At 45.5% G+C, this 12,250-nt stretch overlaps 1 protein-coding gene across 4 annotated transcripts in view; it reads left to right on the top strand.

Annotated features, from left to right (window-relative positions):
- Window positions 1-11,002, top strand: part of LOC134408854 (protein NLRC5-like) — a 72,943-nt gene extending 61,941 nt beyond the window's left edge. For all 4 annotated transcript variants that reach the window (XM_063141347.1, XM_063141346.1, XM_063141349.1 and 1 more), the window contains 7 exons: window positions 159-242; window positions 2,192-2,275; window positions 3,666-3,749; window positions 5,739-5,822; window positions 6,043-6,126; window positions 7,675-7,758; window positions 9,587-11,002. In XM_063141347.1, the coding sequence (XP_062997417.1) occupies window positions 159-242; window positions 2,192-2,275; window positions 3,666-3,749; window positions 5,739-5,822; window positions 6,043-6,126; window positions 7,675-7,758; window positions 9,587-9,662 (580 nt within the window). In that variant the 3' untranslated portion in view covers window positions 9,663-11,002. The remainder of the gene's footprint in view (window positions 1-158; window positions 243-2,191; window positions 2,276-3,665; window positions 3,750-5,738; window positions 5,823-6,042; window positions 6,127-7,674; window positions 7,759-9,586) is intronic.
- Window positions 11,003-12,250: the final 1,248 nt, after the last annotated feature.

A 12,250-nucleotide genomic window follows, 5' to 3' on the forward strand; every position in this document is an offset into this window, starting at 1 on the left:
AATTAGTAGCTTCCTCGCTGCATCTTCCACTCCTGCAATTGTGTCTTGATCAGTGCAGCAGCATTACTGACAAATAGCTTCTTAATAGACTGTTATAGAATGTTAAATAGAATGTTAAATGCTTTCTCAGTGGCATTTCACAACCTACTTCTTTTCAGCTTTTCTGGGAACAATATCGGAAATGAGACTTTGGAAAAACTGGGTCCAGTTCTGCCTTCCATGCACCACTTGAAGGTCCTTCAGTAAGTATCAAGGCCTAAGGATGGGTGATTTAGGATGCAATCCTATGCTTGTTTAGAGAGAAGAAAGTCCTACAACTCCCAGCATGCTGGGAGTTCATGGGACTTCCTTTCTGTCTAAGCACGCATAGGAGTGTGTGTTTAGCTTGTTTTCACCCTGTGCCACTTTCATGTGTTTTCTTGTGAGTTCATTCTGTCCTTAATATGCTAATTATTTTTTTTAAAAAATCCACATGAATTTTCACATTTAAACCTACATTTCTAAATGTATTTTAGCTGAAAATACAGATTTCTACATGTACTTTGACACATTTCTTGAGCTGAGAACTGCATCAGAACATTTGGGAAGTGTGCAAACTGGTTGATAATTATGTTCTGATCCACACATTAATCAGTTAGTTTGTATCGAATTTCACAAACATCACATCCAGTGGGCAGCCCAAAGCGGGACTTAATCTCTACCACTCCCTGTTATCATCTCACCTGTCTCACTGGCTCCCAGATTTTTCTGCTCCTTCTAGGAGGAGGTTTGACCTTTGCCCAACCTGGTATCCTATAGACGTGTTGGACTACAACCTCTGTCATTGGCCCTGCTGGCTGAGGGATGATGGGTGTTGTAGTCCAACACAATTTAATAGGGATAAATGCCAAGTTCTGCATTTAGGAAATAGAAACCAAATGCACAGTTACAAGATGGGAGACACTTGGCTCAGCAATACTACAAATGAGAAGGATCTTGGAATTGTTGTAGATCACAAGCTGAATATGAGCCAACAGTGTGATGTGGCTGCAAGAAAGGCAAATGCTATTTTGGGCTGCATTAATAGAAGTATAGCTTCCAAATCACGTGAGGTACTGGTTCCTCTCTATTCGGCCCTGGTTAGGCCTCATCTAGAGTATTGCATCCAGTTCTGGGCTCCACAATTCAAGAAGGATGCAGACAAGCTGGAGCGTGTTCAGAGGAGGGCAACCAGGATGATCAGGGGTCTGGAAACAAAGCCCTATGAAGAGAGTCTGAAAGAACTGGGCATGTTTAGCCTGGAGGAGAGAAGATTGAGGGAAGACATGATAGCACTCTTCAAATACTTAAAATACTTGTCACACAGAGGAGGGCCAGGATCTCTTCTCGATCCTCCCAGAGTGCAGAACATGGAATAACAGGCTCAAGTTACAGGAAGCCAGATTCCGGCTGCACATCAGGAAAAACTTCCTGACTGTTAGAGCAGTACCACAATGGAATCAGTTACCTAGGGAGGTGGTGGGCTCTCCCACACGAGAGGCCTTCAAGAGGCAGCTGGACAACCCTCTGTCAGGGATGCTTTAGGGTGGATTCCTACATTGAGCAGGGGGTTGGACTCGATGGCCTTGTAGGCCCCTTCCAACTCTGCTATTCTATGATTCTATGATCTGGTTTCAGCCAGAACCAGTTAAAACTCTAAAGGAGCTTTTCAAGGCAAAGAGCTCCTTTGGAGTTCTGTCTGGTTCTGACTGAAACCCAGAGCAGATCCACCATCCCACTGACATCAGAGCCACCAGCCTCCACTGCAAACATCCAAAGGCCAATGATATAGACTTATGGCAGGATGGTGACCTCTTTCCACTGGGTCCTATGAAGCTGTTGCCTCTAGCTGCCTCTATTGCTGTCCATGAAATATTATGAAGATTTATTAAAGTTACTTCCTTCTATAACCTCTTGTGAGAATGGGTTTTCAGTTCCCTCCTTTTTTTTACCGGTAGGTTGCAGTCATTGGGCCTTTCTTTTGGCCTTGGTCCACCATTATATTCCAATAGAAGAGGAAGCTTTCTCGGTCTTCACAACGCACTGCTCAGGGATTGACTCGTGGGCTAGTCTCCGCAGGGGGAGAGAGAGCAAGCCAAACGTCATGCACGTCTCTTAAATTCATCGTTCATCTCAAACTCCCACTTAAATACCCTTTTCTCTCTCCCTCCAGATTGTCTTCCTGTAAGATTGATACGGAGGGTGTGGTTCATTTGGCCAGAGCTCTCTTCAGGTGTCCACAAATAGAAGAAATCAGGTCAGTGCCAGTGGCGGTGAAGGAATCCAAGGCAGGAAGAATGTGAAATGCGGGGCAGTTCCAGATGGAAGGCTCCATCCAAAGGCGTTGTGCAGCGTTTCCATCTTTCCTTCCTTAATGCCATGTTGTAGTGGCAAGAAAAAAGACAGAAGCAGCAGTGGGGGTGGGTGGGTAGGGTTTACAAATGGAAGACAAAGCCATCTGGAAGACCATCACCACTCCAGGAAAATTTCATGACACAGGAAGGGTGATTGCATCATTTGGAAGCTATACTTCTATTAAGGCAGCCCAAAATAGCATTTGGGTTTTTTTTTTCAGACACATCACACTGCAAGAAAAGCAAATGCTATTTTGGGCTGCATTAATAGAAGTATAACTTTCAAATCGCGCAAGGTATTGGTTCCCCTCTATTCGGCCCTGGTTAGGCCTCATTTTGAGTATTGCGTCCAGTTCTGGGCTCCACAATTCAAGAAAGATGCAGACAAGCTGGAGCGTGTTCAGAGGAGGGCAATGAGGATGATTAGAGGTCTGGAAACGAAGCCCTATGAAGAGAGCTTGAAAGAACTGGGCATGTTTAGCCTGGAGAAGAGAAGATTGATGGGAGACATGATAGCACTCTTTAAATACTTAAGAGGTTGCCACACAGAGGAGGGCCAGGACCTCTTCTTGATCCTCCCTGAGTGCAGGACACGGAATAAGTTACAGGAAGCCAGATTCTGGCTGGACATCAGGAAAAACTTCCTGACTGTTAGAGCAGTACGACAATGGAACCAGTGACCTAGGGAGGTCATGGGCTCCCCCCGCGCCCCGCTAGAGGCATTCAAGAGGCAGCTGGACAGCCCTCTGTCAGGGATGCTTTAGGGTGGATTCTTTCATTGAGCAGGGGGTTGGATTCAATGGCATTATAGGCCCCTTCCAACTCTACTATTCTATGATTCTATAATAAAAGCCCTTTCTGGAAGCAACCCATGACTGAAGTTCATTCTCCAGTGATAAACAATGGAGAACATTCTATCCAAAGCATTTGATTCCTCAAGCAAATCGGGGTTTTTTTGTGTGTGTTTAAATTATTTATTTATTTATCTATTATATTTATTTGTATCCCGCCTTTTGCCCGATGCTGGCCCTCAAGGCGGCATTACAAAAATTTAAACATATACATTTAAAACCTATGGATAGAAATATACAAAAGTTAAAAATATATTAGCTATGTTCCAATATGGACACATTGAAAATACAGGACGATTGGCATAGATGAGGGTCCAGATTATTCACCAAAGGCCTGCCAGAACGAGAAAGTCTTTGCCTGCCTCCGAGAGCACATCAAGGAGGGAGCCAGTCTAGCTTCCCTGGGAATCCTTCAGCCTGATTACTCTCTTTTCCTTTGCAGTTTGTCGGAAAATGCTGTCGGGTACAAAGGAGTGACTGTGTTTGCAGAGCAGTGGCCACAGTATTCACGACTCCGGAAAATCGAGTAAGTCCTTAGCAACTTTGATCTGGCTTAAACATAGCTAAGCAGTCTGCGTTACTAGGAATTCAGTTACATGAATTCAGTGATACTTAGTTTTCAGATGCCATTAGACCAAATTTTTCTTTCTTTCTTTCTTTTTTGGCATGTGTTGCAAGAGACTAACCTGGCTCTACCTCTGGGATGTATAATTTTATAATACCCCTAAGGATGCCTCCTTTATTTATTTTTTTAAAAAAATCTACCTATATCCTTCACAGTTATACCTCCCTCCTTAGTTCAAAGTCCTCAGAGCGGCATACGAGGAGTTACTTATTTATTTCTAATTCAATTTTATGACATTTCTGACCCGCCTTTCCTCCAAGGAGCCCAAGGTGGCGTACATTTTATCATCACAACAACCCTCTTGAAGTAGGTTAGGCTGAGAAGAGGTGTCTGGCCCGTGGCCACTCAGTGAGCTTTAAGAAGGCAGATTTGAACCCAACTCTCCCCAGTTAAATTCCAGCATTCTAGCCATTACACAACACTCACTCTCTTCTAGCATGGCTTTCCAGTAAAGACCGTAAGTAGGTGTCCAACAGCCAGGCCTCCCTCCTCCCTCACAGGTGATGGCATCTCAAAGGGTGGAGCTGTTCCACTCATTCCTGAGAGTCCCTTCCTGTATTGGCTACCAAACACCCAAATGGGATCTATTCTGATTGCAAAATCAGCACTACCTTAGAATCATAGAATAGTGGAGTTGGAAGGGGCCTATAAGGCCATCGAGTCCAACCCCCTTCTCAATGCAGGAATCCACCCTAAAGCATACCTGACAGGTGGCTGTCCAGCTGCCTCTTGAAAGCCTCTAGTGTGGGAGAGCCCACTACCTCCCTAGGTAACTGGTTCCATTGTCGTACTGCTCTAACAGTCAGGAAGTTTTTCCTGATGTCCAGCCAGAATCTGACTTCCTGTAACTTGAGCCCATTATTCTGTGTCCTGCACTCTGGGAGGATCGAGAAGAGATCCTGGCCCTCCTCTGTGTGACAGCCTTTTAAGTATTTGAAGAGTGCTATCATGTCTCCCCTCAATCTTCTCTTCTCCAGGATAAACATGCCCAGACTTCCACAACACAGCTCTCTCCGGATGTGTGGGAATACAAATCCCATCACCTCCAGCCAGCATTGCTTTGAATGAAAAACCACATATAAATGAATTATAATGTAGGAATCTGCCTTGGCATCCAATTAGATTATTTGCTCATTAAGCCTAATATTGTCTATATTGACTGGTGGCAGTTTTCCAGTTTCTATGGCATGAAGGGGTCCTTTCAGACACCTGCTACCTTATCCTTTTAAGTGGAGAAACCTGGGATTGGACCTAGCATGTAAAGCAACAATCCTAGCCATTCAGAGCCTTTCTACCCAAAGCATTTATTGTGCCCTCATGATTGCTTATTCACAGTAGTTTGCAGGCCCTTTACATGATGTCATCACCCTCCAGGGCCTCTCCTGTGCTTTCTGACCATTATCGCAGTTTTTTTCTTTTCCTAAAGTGTGGTATATTTTTCTGAATGGCCTCTGGAACACTAGAGAAATCTCATGTAATTGTGCAATTCTGCTAAACCACAGCGCCACCTAGTGGTTCTATAATGGAAAATATAGAAAGGCAGAGAAAGAAAAACCCTGGGGATAAAGTAAAACACATGTAAAGGAGCTGATCTTAATCCCGCAAAGAATCCGGAAGCAGAAGCCTCGGTAAAGGTGCGGGGCGAAAGTTTTATGTAGAAAAGCCCTTATCCAGCTGTCGGCCAGGGCTTTCACTACCCTGTTAATGATTGGAAAGCAGCATTCATTGTGCATCAAGGCGCAGCTGAACTGTCTTAAACAATATGGAGGATGAACTCTGAGCGATCTCTCTCTCCTTTCCCAAACTGCTATTCTCGGGGTGACTCAGGGAAAGCCGTGGCCGTCAAATTAGTGTGAAACTGGCTTAGCTTTTGCAATGTGTCCTTTCTAGTCTCAAGGCCTGTGGCATCAGCGACTGTGCTTCCAAGACTTTCGCCCTTTGGGTTAGCCGCTGCCCTCTCCTTGAGGAGGTTATGTGAGTACAAACAGAGTGCGCATGGGTGTGTACCTGCATCTGTGCTTCTTGACTTCATGCTGATCCATACATTGCCGCCATGAGGTGGGAGATGCTCTGGCATATCTGCATCCCATGCCTCTCCAGGAACATCTGGATCAGGGGTGGGCAGGTTGCGGCTTGCGAGTTGTTGGTTATGGAGTGCCTGCGGGTGGTGGTTAATCATTCTTGTTCTCGATAGCCTGTCCTGGAACCAACTTGGCGATGACAGTGCTTTGGAACTGGCCACGCTGCTCCCCGCGATGGAGAAGCTGAGAGTTCTGGAGTGAGTACAAGCCGTCTCGGACTCCAAGTCCCACTTTCTTCTAAGAGTGGAAGCCAGGGGTGTTGAACCTCTTACAGTCTGGGGGCCAAATCCCATTTCTCGGGGGCTGCATCCCAGTGGTAGGCGGAGCTCAAGGCAAAAGGGGGCAGGGCCAAAAATACCAGCATATTTTAGCTTAAACCTCTTACTTTTGCAATAGAACCCTTCTATTTCTTCCTTTTCCTTTTTTTTATTAACCGTGTTGTGAACAGTTACTGTGAATGGATTTCCCCCCCCCCCTGTTTTGTTGTTGTCTTTTTGCTTTTTTTGCTTGTTTTTTTCTTCCCCTTTTTTCTTTTTTCCTTTTGTTATATTGTAATAATAATAGTAGTAGTAGTAATAAATAATAATAATAATAATAATAATAATAATAATAATAATAATAGCTCTTACTGCCAGCAACTAAGGCCTCATCTACACCAAGCAGGACATTGCACTATGAAAGCAGTATGAAATCAGTATATAAGAGGCAGGAGCCACACCAAGCAGGATAGAGCTGTATGAAAGTGGTATGAAAGCAGTATACGGTATTTATTTATTTATTTATTTATTTTATTTAAGCATTTTTATGCTGCCATTCAGCCAAAAAAGCTCTCATGGCAGCTTACAAAAGTATTTCTTGACAGTCCCTGCCCACAGGCTTACAATCTAAAAGACATGACACAAAAGGAAAGGGGATTGGGAGGGAGGAGGAGGAGGGGGGAAAGGAAAGCAAATTCAGGCACTACAATCTTAGTTGCAAAGTTCAGCAGTTACAGTTGATCGTTAGCAGCAGGAGGAAGGGGGCTCTCAGCTGCAGATGGACCCTGGCACGGTGGAGAGGTGCCTGGCTGCTGCTTCCTCCCTCACTGGTGGCCTCTGCAGAGACAGCTGGTAGCAGGAGGGAGGGGTATGTGTCAGTGGGCCCCAACAGTTGTCAGTGCACTTCAACACTGCTATAAAGCAGTAGTGTGGCTCCTGCCTTTTATATACTGCTTTCATACTGTTTTCATAGTGCAATATCCTGCTTGGTGTAGATTAGGCTGTAGACTTAGGACAGGTATTTTAACTTCTTAGAATGAGGGGGGGATTCACAAAAGCCAAGAAATCACCAAACAATTGACATTTGGGAAAGGGGGGCAGGGCCAGGAAAGGGGAGCTCTGGGACCCCCAGAGGGCATGATTGGGCCACTGGTGTGTGGGGGGGTCAAATTTGGCTACCAGGCCCCAGGTTCTGCACCCCTGCTGCAAGCCATTGATGGGGCGGGGGGAGGGAGTTAGACAGATACATTGATTCTCCGAATGGTTACTGACTTAAGGAGGAAGCAGCAGCACCGAATGTGTCCTTCCAGGCGGAGGGGAGGCTGAAAATCTGGCACTGACCCTTTTATCTTACAGTTTTTGTAACTATACTGTTTGCAACTTGCTTTTGATTTATTAACAAGAGAAGCGGAGAGGCAGTGGTCAGGTTGTCATGTTACTTAGACCCTGCCAGTTTTATCCCTGCTAATGTTCTGCTTTTTAAAAAAGTCTGGACAAGAACTGTATCACTGCTCATGGTGCCGGAAGACTAGCAAAGGAACTTGTTCGTTGCCGTGGAATCCAGTTTATACGGTGAGTCCCACTATGGCACGGTTTCTCCCCTTTAAAAAGGCATTTTTGGGGTGCGTCCCACAAGATGTGGTCTATGAGAAGGGCAGTGAAAAAGGTCCCCAGACCTTCCTCAGTTCCCCCACCCTGGTCTAGACCCATTCCTGTCTGGGTTCCAGCACAGTTTTGAGACAGAATTGGCCTTGGTCATTTAATGGGTGGCCTTTATCCAGAGAGGGACAGAGGGAGTGTATGTAAAGCCTGCATCTTAGGGTGGGTCTTTCTATTCTAAGGTGAACCCACCCCTCACCCCAAATGTGGTGGATCACCCTTCACCACTGGGTACTTACTCGTTCACTTCCACTGCCCCCTTAAACTACACCCCTTTTATTTAATATATGCCTTTCCCCCTAAAGTAACTGGTCGCTCGACATGGGGCAAAACAGATCAGAGGTGCCAGGGGGAAAAAAGACATACAGTATTTTATTCAGAAGAAAACGAGAAAGCTTATCAATTTAAGAGCATTGTTACTACTTCTAAACAGGGTTTCTATACAGTTACTTTTACTACCAATCAAGTATAACAAGCCCCAGTTCCTACTCCTGACCAAACTGAAGCCAGTTCCTCTGCCAAGCTCCACCCCAGTTAACTCACAGGCCTAACAATGAGGGCTTGAAAGGCAGTCTTCTCTCTGGTTGATTTCCACCTGGAACCGTCAAGGCTGCTCACCAGGCTTCCCCTGAAGTCTTCGGTCTAGTCTAGTGGCTGCTCAGTCCCCAGACCTCTGCCATCAGCTCTTGCTCGGGGGCTTCAGCTCTTTCCTTGGAAGGCTGCCCCCCACCCCCACCCCCGGGAGTCTTCCTTTCCCCTCTTGCAAGAACATCTTCCGCTTGTAAGAGAGACTTGGTAGAGATGTACAAAATCATGCATGGTCTGGAGTAAGTGGATAATGAGACATTTTCCCCCCTCTCTCATAATACTAGAACCCAAAGGGGTCATCCCATAAAACTGATGGGTGGGAAGTTCAGGACAAATAAAAGGAAGGATTTCTTCACACAGCATAAGAACATAAGAAGAGCCCTGCTGGTTCAGACCCAGGTTCCATCTAGTCCAGTATTCTGTTCACACAGTGGCCAACTAGCTGTCGACCAGGAAACCCATTAGCAGGACACGGGTGCAACAGCACCCTCCTGCCCATGTTCCCCAGCAACCGGTGTATATAGGCTTATTGCATAGTGAAACTATAGAATTCGCTACCACAAGACATAGGGGGGATCTACACTACTGCTTTTAAAGCGCTCTGAAAACGTTTTGAAACCTGTATATGCAGTGTGTCCTGGGCCCCAGCAGTTGTCAAAACTGTTACGAAGCGCTTTAAAGCAGTAGTGTAGATCCCCCTCCCCTAGCGATGGCCCCCAATTTGGATGGCTTTGAAAGGGAACTGGATAAATCCATGGAGGAGAAGGCTACTGATGGCTACTAGCCCAGATAGCTGGATGCGACCTCCAGTATCAGAGGCAGCATGACTGTGTACACCAGTTGCTGGGGAATATGGGTACGGGGGTGTTGTTGCACTCGTGTCCTGTTTGTGGATTTCTTCTGGGAAGCTGTGTGAACGGAGTGCTGGACTAGATGGACTCTTGGTCTGATCCACCATGGCTGCTCTTATGTTCTTAATATAATACTATTATGTGTGTCTTTTGCATTCCTTGGGGATTTGTTCAATGAGAAGCAGTATAGGTGGTGGTGGTGATGATGATAATGATGATGATAATTCCATGATAATTTTGGGAAACTGCCAGTCTTGCTGCAGATTAGAAAAGGCCTAAATGACCTCTCTCTGACTTTCTAGGCTCTGGTGCAACCGGATCCCTAAGGATGTTGAGCAAAAGTTGAGAGAGCAAGAGCCGCGGCTGCATTTTGCTTAAATGAAAGAGAATGGGAGAAGAGAAGGGCACCATCAGCCACAGCTTTGCCGCTGAAAAGCAGCCATGGAACAGAAAACTGTGAAGGTTGCTGCATGAAGGGGACAGTAATTGTGTCTTTGAGAAGGAAGGAAGAGGTCAGCATGGCCAGGAAACAGGCGGTTGCTTATGAAACAAGTGCGGAAGACCTGCCAGGAGAAGCAGCGGGATCTTCGGATCTTGCCCAATGGGATCTTGCCCAATGGGAACGTCTCCCACAAACACAACACCCCCCCAGTCCAGTTTTGCAACATCCAAGTCCACCTGGGATGGAAGGGTTTAGCCCAGGGCAGGTCTCCTCCTCTGCATTGGAAATATCCAAGTTCTTTGTCAAGGAGAAAAATTGAATTCTGCAAGACCCTTGCATTTATTTATTTATGTATTTAGATTTGTTTTATTTTGTTCGTCGTGGGAAGCAGCAAGGAGCTGTGCAGGCCTTGGAAGGTCTGTCCTCCACCCTCCTGACTACTGAAAATATTTTTAAAAGCCCTCTGGCTTTTGAGAATTCATCAGGATGGGCCAACATGTATTGGAGTTCAACTTTGTATCCATAATGACTAGAAACTTGCAGTGTTTCATTTTTTAATGGAAGCGGAGACTCTCAGGAAACTGGATTCCATGTATCAGATTCTTCGATTTCCTTGCACCTTCACAGAATACTTACAATCGTATTACTAACCATTGTTAATCACACACACACACACACACACACACACACGTTATTTTGTCATCTGGGCTGTTCTGTCAAGTTGTTTTTCATTGCATATGTTTGAACGCTTGGCTTCAAATACAGCAAATTCCATAGTTTGATGATGCATTGTGTCAAGAAGTCCTTCCTTTTATCTGGCCTGAACCTCCCACCAATCAGCTTCATGAGATATGACCCCCATTTGGGTTCTAGTATTATGAGAGAGGGAGAAAAATGTCTCCCTACCCGCATTCTCCACACCAGATTGCTGGGTCTCAGTAGGAAGAGCCTTCTCTGTAGTGGCCCCACACCATTAGAATTCCCTCCTCGGGATCTATCACCTTCTAGTCACCGCTAGCTTTTAAGAAAACACTGCATGCTTTTATTCCCATCTGTGTTTTGTTCATATGGTGTACTTTGGGATGATGATGATGATTTTTTAGCTGTCATTGGTTTAATTAATGCTTCAAAATTGTATTTTTGTTTTGTAAATGTGTTTTAATTTATTGTGGGCGTGTTCTAAAATTCATTTGCAAACTGCCTTCTAAGGTCAATGTGTCCTGGAAGGTAGCTTAGAAATCTTTTTAATAAAAGAATGTATGAATCTGGTGCAAAATTTGGATTGGTAAGGATCTCAGGACCAAACTACATATGACAGTTTTGTGAATGCAATTAAGATGCACATTTTAAACAAGTCTATCAGGGCAAGGCAATGTCTGGCCAGTGGAGGCTGGTGGCTCCGATGTCAGTGGAGCAGTGAATCTTACAGCTGTTTTGGAGTTCTGACTGAAACCTGGAGTGGATCCACCACCCCACTGACATTGGAGCCATCAGCCTCCACTGCTTCCAGCTGGTGGGTGTAATCGGGCATGCAGAAGCACTTAGTCTGGCCCATGGAAGGCTGGGCACCCTCAATGGCCCTTGCATAGAGCAGGGGGTTGGACTCGATGGCCTTTTAGGCCCCTTCCAACTCTACTATTCTATGATTCTATGCTCCCAGCCTGGAAGCTTGGGGCGAAGGCAGCAGCGGGAATCCCCAGTTTATCTCCAATCACCGAACCAACGGGAAGGCGAGTGGCATGAAGGAGAATCCCAATGTTATCTCCAGTCGGAGATAATCTGTGGATTCTTTAGACAAAGCCAGGGCTTGAAGGACCGGCTCTGGCAGCCCCGCCAAGTCCCTTCCTGCACCACTAATGCCACAATTGGGATGTGAGCAGCACAGAAACCATCTGAATTCGCTAGCTGACACAGGAGCCAGCCCTGCAATTATTTATTTATTTATTTATTTATTTAAAACATTTGTTTCCCACCCTATATCATTAAGATCTCAAGGCGGCATACAGATAAAAGCATCCAATATAAAACAATAAATATGCACAGTTAAAAACAAATTAAACCATGAACCAAGTTAAAACAATATACAATTTAAAAGCAGTTAAAACAGTTAAAACAATGTGCCATCTTAGTAAATTTAACCGTCAAAGGCTTTGTTAAAACCATGTTTTTACTTGGCATCGAAATGAAATCAATGTTGGCGCCAGTTGGGTCTCCAAGGCCCACAGTCTGAGTCCCTTCCGTCCCTTTTTCCATGCAAAGAGAGGCAAGGAACTCCCTGCATGGAGAGGAAAGATGAAAAGTGGGTGGAACAAGGCTGGATGCTGTCAAGGGGCCAGGTTGCTCTGAAGCCCCTCCCCTCCCATGACATCATGTGGCCCACCAGCTTGCTCCAAGGAGACAATCTGGCCCTGACCAAAACCAATTTCCACCCTGGTGTAAATAGTAGCTGGGGATCCCCTAACAGCAGCAGGATTGTAGAGGGAGAGTGGGGGAGCGAATGTAACTCTTTCCTCCTTCTGTAGTC

This window comes from Elgaria multicarinata, chromosome 14, assembly GCF_023053635.1.
Source record: "Elgaria multicarinata webbii isolate HBS135686 ecotype San Diego chromosome 14, rElgMul1.1.pri, whole genome shotgun sequence".
NCBI lineage: Eukaryota > Metazoa > Chordata > Lepidosauria > Squamata > Anguidae > Elgaria > Elgaria multicarinata.